General features: G+C 35.5%; 1 protein-coding gene across 1 annotated transcript; it reads right to left on the bottom strand.

The window, feature by feature from the left end:
- Positions 1-2182: 2182 nt before the first annotated feature.
- LOC136208409 (MLP-like protein 328) lies at positions 2183-3598 on the bottom strand. Its single transcript, XM_065999270.1, has 2 exons — positions 3390-3598; positions 2183-2597 (listed from the first exon to the last, which is right to left on the bottom strand). Exons 1-2 carry the CDS (start codon positions 3577-3579, stop codon positions 2314-2316), a joined length of 474 nt encoding a protein of 157 aa, XP_065855342.1. The 5' UTR covers positions 3580-3598; the 3' UTR covers positions 2183-2313.
- Positions 3599-12217: the final 8619 nt, after the last annotated feature.

Here is a 12217-nt window from a genome sequence, read left to right on the forward strand (position 1 = left end):
CCCGCTACCCCGTCTAGTCCAATTGAGTCGTCTGTGTCGTCCTATCCCAATTCGAGTCGTGTCTGTTCGTCCGTGTCGCCTGCTGTTCCGTCCAGTCCGAATAGGTCGTTCGAGTCGTCTCCCGTCCTGTCGTCTGATTCCAGTTCGTCCGCGTCCCCGTCTGCGCGCACAGCGCAAAAACAGTCCTCCGCGTCTGTCTCGTCCCATAATCTCCCCTCCACCACTTCACACACCTCTTCTGATCCTTCTAACTCTTCTACTCAAATACCAGTCCTTAGCACTCACAAAATGGCCACGAGAGCTCAACATGGCATCCATAAACCTCGTAGAATGCTAAATCTGTCTGCCTTAACAAAGTCTACCATATCTCCGCTTCCCAAAACACCTTCTCTTGCATTGAGTGATCCAAACTGGGTACAAGCCATGACTGATGAATTTGAGGCTCTTATTGCAAATAAGACGTGGGTCCTTGTACCCCGTCCAAAATGTGCTAATATTATTCGTAGTTGGTGGATTTTCAGGCACAAAACAAAATCAGATGGCTCCTTTGAGCGGTACAAAGCAAGATTGGTTGGGAATGGTTCCGGACAGTTGGCAGGAGTTGATTGTGGTGAAACATTTAGCCATGTGGTTAAACCGGCCACTATTCGTGCTGTCCTGAGCATAGCACTGTCCAAACATTGGAAAATTCGGCAATTAGACGTCAAAAATGCTTTTCTGCATGGGGATCTCACTGAAACCGTTTACATGCATCAGCCGCTAGGATTTCGGGATTCCAGATATCCGGATCATGTCTGTCTGCTACAGAAATCATTATACGGGCTCAAGCAGGCACCTCGGGCATGGTATCAGCGGTTTGCTAATTTTGTCATAAAAATCGGTTTCTCTAATAGCATCTCTGACATCTCATTATTTGTCTACAGACAAGGTTCTGATACGGCATACATACTTCTGTATGTCGACGATATAGTGCTAATTACCTCATCTGACACACTTCAGGCTTCAGTAATGTCACAATTGAGCTCCGAATTTGCAATGAAAGATTTGGGCCCTCTGAACTATTTTTTGGGTATATCAGTAACTCACTCTCATGGTTCTCTATTCCTATCTCAACGGAAGTATGCTTCTGAAATAATTGCAAAATCAGGACTCAGCTCATGCAATCCGGCCACCACTCCAGTTGACACCAAACAAAAGCTCAGTATCTCTTCTGGTTCTGCTTACCATGACCCTACCGAATACAGAAGATTGGCTGGTGCTCTTCAATATCTCACTCTTACCCGACCTGATATTTCATATGCAGTTCAACAGATATGCTTGTTCATGCACAACCCGAAAACAACACATATGGCTGCTCTTAAACGCATCCTCAGGTATGTTCAGGGCACTCTTGACTTTGGCCTCACAATTCTAGCATCATCTCCTAGTCAATTGGTCTCCTACACAGATGCCGATTGGGCAGGCTGTCCCGACACTCGCCGATCAACATCAGGCTACTGTGTCTTCTTAGGGGATAATCTAATCTCTTGGTCCGCAAAACGACAGCCAACACTGTCCCGATCCAGCGCAGAGGCCGAATATCGCGGCGTTGCCAACGTCGTGTCAGAAACGTGCTGGATACGTAATCTGCTTTTAGAACTTGGCTGTCCGATTCAGAAATCTTCAATAGTGTACTGTGACAATATCAGCGCCGTGTATCTCACAGGCAACCCGATTCAGCATCACCGCACTAAGCATGTTGAAATGGACATTCACTTTGTCCGAGAACGCGTTGCAAAAGGAGAAGTCCGTGTCCTCCACGTGTCCTCACGCTATCAAATCGCTGACATCTTCACCAAAGGCCTTCCCTCAACACTATTTGAAGATTTTCGCAATAGTCTCAATGTTCGCCCTCCGAACCCTTCGACTACGGGGGTGTATTAGACTATGTATTTAGTTATTATTTATCTGTATCATTCTGTTACGTATCTCTAGCCTAGAATATAGGTTCAGTTATTGACTATAGTTGTTCACTACAGAGTGAACTGTATTCTGTATAAATACTACATTTCATATCAATATCAAACACAGAGAATTATACTCTTACACAAAAGTTAAAAATAGAAACCATGTGATTTGGCATTTGAAAGACAGACAGTGATGTATCAAATTGTGTTGATAGAAAAGAAGAAAGTGAAAGTGATGCAAATTAAAAACATTATTTATACATAAACAACACCACATATGATTGACATATATATCAAACTCGCATATTACATTAAAGGAGCTTGTAGCTCTTCAATTATTATACACACCAAACCCAATTATAATATATCAAGCAGAAACAGAAGCAGAAGCATTGACAAGGCCAGCATCGATATCCTTAGTAAAATTGGCGACCATATCCAAGTATTTGTGAGGAGCAGGAAATTCAGGATTGAGTTTCTCATATTCAATTGTTATTTTGGCAACGTAACCATCTCCTTTAGGTATGATATGCCATATTCCATTATAAACCTTATATAGCTTGAACACATCCCCTTCCAGACCTGTTAGCTTTACCATCTTCTTCTCCTCTTCCACTTCTATCATCTCTTTAAACACCTCCTTTTTTCCGTCTGCATTTAGTTTATCAAAAATAAGATCCATTAATCCCGAATCAATCTTCTGGACAATTTACACTAAACCAATCAGTTAGAAGCTATGTGGTTTGTAATTTGATCTTTTTCGGAAACACAAGGATAATTGAATGATTTATATTAAGTTAAGTTACATAATAATAGATATATTTTTTAAGAATTGTGATTTAAATAATTATTGTGTTGATATAATTTTTGGATTGGATGCCCTCCTATTTTATGAGGTCCTAGGTCGCCCTAGGAGCTGGTCCTATGATCATTCGATTAAATTTATATAAATAAAAAGCTTATTACATTTTTACCTATTTATATTTATCCATAAGATTCAATTACTTCCCACTTATATTTTGAAAACTTTTTATTTACCTTCTTGAACTTACTTAAACCTTTTAAAAGTGACATGTTTGCCTTTAAACTTGCTTCCAATGACACGTTTGAAGTGTACAAATTTCAACTCGCCAAAATATCTTTTTACGCTACCACATGGATTATAGGAATCATTAATAATTTTAAATAAATTCAAGAGTGAATAACGTTTTCAAAATATAAAGCAACAGTTGAATTTTATATATAAGTATAGGGGCAGAGATGCATTAGGCCTATATAAAAGCTAAAACGTATCAGGATCATTCTGATTACGCCAAAATATAATGAGGTGCTTTTGATGGAATATCCAGAAGAATCAGTGTAAGGAAATTGTTAGTAAAGGAGTAATTAATGTAAAAAATGAAAGCGTGAATATGAATGAAGAGTTATGCATAAAAAGAGTACCTATGGTGTAGTCCCAGATTTTAATGGAACCAGGAGTCTTGCCATCACCATGATGAATTTTAACAGCTTTAATATGTGAAGAAGTATGGTTAGGGGTGTTATGTGCTTCTTCCTTCCAGAACTTGAAAAACGCATGTGGACCTGATTTCAGTTCAACCTCTGCTACTATCTCTCCTTTCATTTCTCCCATTTTCTTTTATCTCTATATCATACATTTTCCTGCCTTGTCTTGCCTTCTATTTATAATAAACTAACATGCCATGTTTTCAAATAAACTAGTAACATTATTGACATGTAGTAAATGCTTTCATGTTATCAATTCAAGATATGGTTTTAAACATATAATATTTTAAATTATTAAGATTGGTTTCAATGTTTAGAGCTATCAAATGGCTTAAGTTATATATCTTTAATAGAAAGAAAATTTATATATTAAAGTAATGTTTGATAATACTGAAAATTAAGTGCTGAAAAGATAAGTATATGATATAATTTTTATAAAAATATTAGTTGATAATTTTTAACTTAAATATTTTAATAAGTGATTTTGAAATTAATTAATTAATTTAAATGGTGGAAAAAACAACTGTTATTAAACACACTTAAATTAAATAAATATTTAATATTTTAATTTAAGTGAAATCGTCAAACAAGACCTTGTCTGCTCAGCCTCACAATAATTAAGCAGATAAATTAAAAAAATAAAAATGAAAATGAAAAAGGATTGTTAGAATAATTGAGTTTTATAATTAATACTAGTATTATATCTAGAATATAATAAAATAATATTAGTATTATTTTTATGCTTAATACAGTACATTGCTTATCATAAAATTTCTCGCAATAACGTGCAGATGCGTGGTTGTCAACAATATGGACTAATAGTAATAATTATAGTCAAAATAAAAAAAGAAAACACTATGTATGGACTAATAATAAGTATGAAAATAATGCGTACCAGCGGCAGCCCCAACCGTAAGAAAACAATTATTGTGGCATTTTGATTTCAGTTCATTATTAGCAGCGGCCCAGCGAGTCCAAAGCCCGAGACCGGAGCTTCTGTCCACCGACTTCACTATTGAGTGTCGATAGTTCCGTCTTTTATAGTCTTTCTAATATTTGTTTATATTTAAGCTATATATTATTATTTTAATAGTTTTAAGTGGTTAAATTGATTAAAGATATCAAAGGTGAGAAATTATTGGTTCAAATTATAGGTGGCGAAAACACCACACGATCCGATTACACGACACAAAATTGTTACGCAATTTTAGTGTTTAGGTTAGTTTAATAGGTAATATATCATTTTAGTTATCAAAATGATTGACATGCAAATTTTTGGATTGAGTTAGGATGATATGCTAGTCTGAAAAGGACAAAAAATGACACAAATATTTAAAATTATTGTTATATTCTCTCGTCTTTTTGTATGTAAGTTTATTAATAAAATATGATTCGAACCTCCTAAAGTGTTTGACAATAGTACCATATCTTCTTATATTTTTAAAACTTATCATATATATATATTAAAATTACATGTAATCTAAAAACATGACACGGAATCGAAACTAACTCAAACAGGTTAACACGTTTGAAACACGAATTTTAAGAAAAAAATACAGTTTCACGTTTTTCTTATATAGGCACCTATGGTTTTTTTTGCCCCAAATCAAACCACGTGGTTTTTGCCGTTAGAAAAAATTGAGGCAAATCCCTTAATACCGTTAAAATATAGGGGTACTTTTAGAAATTTTGTTTTTTATTACTTTTTTACCATTTTTTACTTTGACTCTATCTCTCTCTCTCTTCTTTTTTTTCTTAAATTTCAGAATTTCTAGGATTTCAAAATACTGGAATTTCAGAAATCTAGAATTCCAAAATACTAGAATTCCAAAATATTGAAATTCTAAATAATTCTGAAATTATAGAAATCTGGAATTCCAAAAAATTATGAATTTCTAAAATTCTGGAATTCTAAAATCCCAAAATTCTAAAAATTTCAGATTTTAGAATTCCATAAAATTTTGAAAATCGGGAAAATTATGAAATTTCAGAAATTTGGAACTCTAAAAAAAAAGAGAGAAAAAGTAGGAGGAGGAGGAGGAGAATAGAAACCACATGGTTTGTTTTTGGATAAAAAAAGTTCCCGGAAATACAAGTCCATTTTAACGATGTTAAGGGATTTGCGTTGCTAACTGCAGAAACTACAAGCTTCGTCCAGTGGCAAAAAAACCACATATACTTATTTGTGAAAACATGAAACCACTAAGGTTTTTTTTATATATATATTAACTCTAGATTCTTTAAGTATTGATCTAAGATGACTAACCAAATTCATTTAGTCAGACATTGACCATATGAAAACCACGGTGAGTGACAATCACCGTGATATAAGATTTGAAAAGGTTTGTTTAAATTGACAACTTCTTCTAATTCTTTCAATTCTCTCCTACAAGTTGCACACTGCCAAACTTGGCATCCTCCTCCGTCCTTTTATAAATGCAATACTGACGTTGCATTTTTTGCAACGTTTGCTGAAGTGGGCTATTCTCCATGATTCCCAATGAGGTTTCATTGTCGCTCGGTTGACAATCCTTCCAAGTTTGTTGGAAGTAAAAGAAGGTGGGGGTGTTGATTCAAGCAATGGAGTGGATAGCAGATCAATGATACCAACATGTTTCTTTTAGACCGATACCAAGGTTGTTGTCGATGCTATTTATTCTAACAGTGAAGATTAGTCAAAGTTCGGCGACTTGGTTGGTTGGTGTTAATCGTTACTTCTTTTAAATGACTCTTATTCAGTCAAGTTCGTTCGGAGACAAGCTAATGGGACAGCTAATATTATTGCTCAATCGACTCATTTATGTCTTTGTTTTATGTTTTTTTCTAATGTTCCGAGAATTTTGTTGCTAATGTAATGTTTCATAAAGCTTGGTTTAAAAAAAATTAAATTCTTACCATCCTAATGAATTTCAACGCATCATACGACGAGTAATTTGATTAAATGAATCATTTGATAAAATGAATCTATCTTTTACATATTTAAAATACAAGGAACAATTCCCTACCCAAAAAAAAAAAATTACAAGGAACAATTGCAGTTTTTAGATCAAATGGTTTTATTTACTGTGCGAAGATAAAAAAAAGCACATGAATATAACAGCAACATTAAATTTCTACTACGCCATGATTTCCCAAGTCCACAATTATTTCGATTCATTAACTGGATTGGAAAAAAGGTAATATATTATATTTACCCATCATTTACCTGTAATTGTTGTTGAAGGCTGTCCAATAAGGAATCGATTTGCCAAAAACAGATCACCAAATCTAAATAAATAAATAAATAACTATAATAGATTATTGGGAAAATAATACAGTTATATATTAAGGTATTAGGTGATAACTTTTTGACAAATTTATTATTGTTATTATTATTATATAATGTTTGTTTAAGTGCATCTTTTCTTCAATCCAATGAATCAACATCACGGATTTGGTAAATTTTCATGTAATTGACATTTTAATGCCACATCACGTGACTTCTATATTTTCATCGATAGTAAGGATGTTTGTTTCAGCTTTTCGAAGCAGCGTTTAGCATTTCATTTCAAACCATATAAAATATAGTGTTGGGTTAGATTTATACTATTGATCAGGTTTAATAATAAAACATGGTTTAGGAGATTGTATTGTATAAAATAACGGGAAAAGTATAAAAATAAACCTTGTGGTTAGACCCATTTTCGAACAACACCCATGTGGTTTAAAAGTTTGCAAAGTGATACCATGTACTTCATTCCGTTAGCAAACACATACCAAATTGACTAACGGTGTTAAAAGTCAGACGGAAAAGAGTTAATTTGGTCCTTATATTTATTTATTTTTATAAATTGACCCTTTTATTATTTAATTATCACAAACAAACCCCAAAATAAAAAAATAAAAATCAAATATATCATCTTCTCTATCTCTCTTTAATTTTTTTTTCTTCTTTCTCTCTCTTAATTTCTCTCTCTAAAATAAAGCTATACCCATTAAAACTTTCAAAATTTCTATATATAAATTTTGATTATATATATATATAGAGGAATGTCTTTCTTTGCATATTAATTCACCACGAAGCCCTTAATTTCTACTCGGACCCTTCCTCTCCCTATTATATAAATACACTCTTCTTCCCACTCGTGTCCTCACCACCCTTCTTTCATTTCATTTATGCCCTTAATTTCAATGGCAGCACTTACTGATACTGCTTCCCCTGTCTTCAATCACTCCACCCAAACCAAAAAACTTTATCATTCTTTTCTTTCAAACCCAGGTAACAGCTGGAAGAAGGCTGATGAACCTATGCAACGTGCTCATTTTGATGAGGTTTTTAGAATGATTTCAGAATTTGATCATTCTCAAACTGTTCAAATCAATGGCACCAATCTCACTGTTGCTCAGGTCACTGCCATTGCTCGGAGGAGTCAAGTCAAGCTTCATCTCGACGAAGCTACTGCTCGTGATCGTGTTGCAAAGAGCGCTGATTTGGTTTCTCTCAACATTTCTAGAGGAACTGATACTTACGGTGTTACCACTGGTTTTGGTGCTACATCTCATCGGGCGAACTCATAAAACTGCTGACCTTTAGGATGAGCTTATTCGTTTCCTCAATGCTGGTATCATCGGAAAAGAGTTTCTTCCCACTAGATATTCCAAAGCTGCTATGCTGGTGAGAACCAATACACTTATGCAGGACTATTCTGGTATTCGTTGGGAAATTCTTAATTCCATGGCCATGCTTATCAATCACAACTTGATCATATATATATATATATATATAAATTTTGAAAGGGTTGATGGTGGTAGCTTTATTTTAGAGAGAGAAATTATGAGAGAGGGGAGAGAAAGAAAAAAAATTAAAGAGAGATGAAGAAGATGGTACATTTGATTTTTATTTTTTATTTTGGGGTTTGTTTGTGATAATTAGATAATAAGAAGGTCAATTTATAAAAATAAATAAATATAAGGACCAAATTAACTCTTTTTCGTTTGACTTTTAACACCGTTAGTCAATTTGGTATGTGTTTGCTAACGGAATGAAGTACATGGTACCACTTTGCAAACTTTTAAACCACATGGGTGTTGTTCGAAAATGGGTCTAACCACAATGTTTATTTTTGTACTTTTCCCTAAAATAATTTCCCTTGATTAAAGAGTGTTTAGGTCTTCTATTTATATACAAACCTTAACCTATATACACAAGATATAGATAAGACTAACAAAACTTTCTCTCTAATAATTAAAAAGTATTTAACTAATTATCCTAGAGATAAATAAGAGTATTTATCTCTAACACCCCCACAAACCGATGGTGATGTTAGACAATTAGTCAATAACGCAATGTCTGGAATCGTGTCCTAGCTACAGGCTTGGTAAGAGCATCTACTACTTGATCATCTGTCGTTATGAGCCAAACATGTAAGAACCACGATTGAACTTGTTCATGAACAAAGTGAAAGTCAAGCTCAATGTAGCATGGAAGACCGGGTTGACCCATTACAAGAAAATAGTGAGTTTACGGCCGCTTTTAGCGACTGGAGAGAATTCGGTCACTATATTTGCGACTGATTTGGTCGCTAGACTAATTTCCAGTAGCAAAGTTGGGCCAGAGATTTCACGCTACATCAATACAATTCATAGGGTATAACTGTCTTTCTCTATCTATGGGGACCTTCCTTAAACGACGTGTTTTGATGGTTACAAATTAAATATACCCATGGATATGCTTGGAATAACGCGTCCTCTCTTCTTCATCTCCTCCTGTCCCCCAAATTCTTTACCCTAGTGTCGTCCTCTCCCTTTTTTTGTGAATTACTATACCTAGCCACAAATTCCTACGCCTAGCCTCGGAAATTGGTCGAACTACCCTTTGCACAAAAATTGAAAAAAGACAAAACCTCTCAAGAACCCTATAAACTCTTCGATAAAACCCGGACTAATTTTTGAACGAAATCATGGATGGTGACAGAGGTCGTAAAGGAAAAGCGAAAATGGTAAGATTTCCGGTTTTATTTTGTTGATTTACGCTTCAATTTGAGATATGTGGGATATTTTTAAAAATCGTCGGAATCGCAGTCGGACGTATGAATATCATGTCCGACCAGTGGTGCGGGCGTGATAGCCACATGCCCACACCATAGGTCGGACGTGATGTTCAAACGCCCAAACCATAGGTCGGACGTGATGTTCATACGCCTGATCAGTGGTTCGAGCGTGATGTTTATACGCCCGAGGGTGTTATTTTTTTAAAATTATATTTACATTTAAATTAATTTAGTTTAATTTATAATTTATATGTTATAATTTTAGGTTAATGTAGTGTCATTTTTTGTAGACGGAGCGGCCTACTAGGGGGGGAATCCATCCCGTCATCTGCTCATCGTCTATACATGGACGACGAGTATGATACACACCACAGCATACGAGATTGCGTGGTATTGATATATCTCGTCGTAGGCGGAGAGGGGCTGCGACGGAGCAGGTGCGGAGGGGTCCGATTGTGGATCAGCTCGATATTCATGGATCAGAGGGGGCGACGGATTTTGATGACAGAGAGCCTAATAGCGATTCTGTAGAGGACTACTTGGATGTGGTAGCCTAAGTACTATGACAGTATGCAGCTGCACGTGATTGCGAGGGTGAGGATGTCGATGAGCAGTCGACCCCGGTTAGACAGTCGACCCAGCGCATAGGAGGTCGCTTTGCGAGTACATGTATTTTTTAGTATAATTTTATAACTTTAGTATAATTTTATAAATTTATTATAATTTAATAGTTTTAGTATAACTTTAGTATAATTTTATAACTTTAGCATAGTTTAGTATAATTTTTTAAATTTAGTATAGTTTAGTATAATTTTATAAATTTAGTATAGTTTAGTATAATTTTATAAATTTAGTATAATTTTAGTATAATTTAATAGTTTTAGTATAATTTTAGAGAAGTTCGAACCGGGCTATGAATTGGATACCCAAGATCCCCAAGCAAAGATCGAAGCTAGAGAAGTTCAGTTGTAGCATTTGCAATTGCCTTATATTCACTTTCAGTTGAGGAGCGAGCTATGTTGGGTTGTTTCCTAATGTGTCGGGATATGCAAAATGCACTCATAGAACATCTGTCATCCGGACACCCTCCCTAGTCACTATCTAAGTAGTAGTGAACTTGAGTGATTAGGAATAACGAAAGTGTAATGACATAGTCTAGAGTGCCTTGGATGTACTAAAGTATGTGTTTAGTACACTTCTAGTGCTCATCAGTTGGATTAAGAAGAAACTGACATAGTTGGTTGACCGTAAAGGCAATGTCTAGACATGTGAGGGTGAGATATTGTAGCGCACCAACAATGTTGTAATACTCATCATATGAGGTGAGTAGGGTGCCAGATTCCTATCATTGGTGTGGTGGCCACTAGTGTGAGAGTGGGATTTGCATCAATTATTTTGACTCTGTCAAGTATATCATTGATATATTTAGCTTGATAGATATGAATGACTATTGATGTGTAGGTGATTTGAGTACCCAGAAAGTACGAGGCACGACCCACATTGCAAATGGGAAATTCATATTCAATGCTTGCAATTGTGTCATGAATGCGTGCTGGTGTAGTTTGTGATGAGGATGTCATTAACATAACACAGTATATAGGTATTCTCCACACCATCTTGTTGAATAAACAATGAGTGATCAACTTGGGGCATTCGAAAACCAAAGTTGGCTAAGTATTGTTGGTCCCTTATAATGTTACAAGTATAGTTCCAATGGGGGGTTAGGAACTATTTAAACTTTTTACTAAGTTTGGGCAAACTTCTTTTCTTAAAAGAAAAGGATTTAACAGCGGCGCTGAGTGATCAGTAAGATACTGGCTTAGTCAACTGGTGACTAGGTCAGTTTTTTGACTTGAGTCGGGAGATAGCACTTAAAGTCTATTCCTGAGCTCAAATATTCGATGCGCACAACTCAGCTTGACCTCTTTACTTGGTCAGTTTTTGGTTATTTAAGCAAGCAATATATATAAGAAGTTTAAGGTAAGAAATACGTTACTCAGTAGATTTATCCAGGTTCGGCTTCTTCTAACCTACGTCCTGTCCCCGGAACAAGTTCCGATTTCGAATCCTCTACTGAGCTCTTTAAAGGTAGAGCCTCAAACCTTTTACAATCTTAGCAACTGAGTATAACAAGAGTACCTTCCTCTATACCTCTACTCAATCCTAATCTCTCGCTAAGTACTATAACCGAGTACTCAGCCTCTCCTTTCTAATCTCTAGAAATGATAAGTGTTTGTCCTAAACAATGATTTTCTAAGACACCTTAGATGATTGAATAATCACTCTAGACTTTTATACAAATATATGAAATGTAGTGTAAGATTTGCTTTGCTTCTTGCTTGCAGAACTTGTGTAGAAATTTGGTCAGCGTAATGGCTTGATCAAGTTCTGTGTATTGAAGCATCTGATGGCACTCTATTTATAGAGACGTCTGGGCATCGGTCATTTCGAATTTCGAAATAACCGCTGGAGGGAAACGGCTTACTGTCATTGTCATCCTGACTTTCTCAAAGCTCTCGGCCAATCAGATTTGTGTATCTTCTATCCTCGGTCAGCTCAGCAGAATGTCTCTCCTTTTATGGTAAAGTCAACTGGACAACATACTGTGTCGTCTGAACTTTACCCAAAGTAGAAATACTTTGTGTGGAAGTTTTCCTTAGCCAGCTGCTGTCTTTTACGCTTTGTCGAGTCTACTCAGCAGCTTCATCTTGAAGTTGTTCCGAAGGTCTTCTAGAT

The sequence above is a fragment of the Euphorbia lathyris genome, chromosome 10, assembly GCF_963576675.1.
Source record: "Euphorbia lathyris chromosome 10, ddEupLath1.1, whole genome shotgun sequence".
NCBI lineage: Eukaryota > Viridiplantae > Streptophyta > Magnoliopsida > Malpighiales > Euphorbiaceae > Euphorbia > Euphorbia lathyris.

What these genes read in the sequence shown, in the direction of transcription:
- LOC136208409 (XM_065999270.1), bottom strand. Translation starts at nt 3,579, where the DNA reads ATGGGAGAAATGAAAGGAGAGATAGTAGCAGAGGTTGAACTGAAATCA. An exon ending in AATCTGGGACTACACCATAG is followed by an intron (nt 2,598 to 3,389) that starts GTACTCTTTTTA and finishes AACTAAATGCAG; the next exon opens with ACGGAAAAAAGGAGGTGTTT.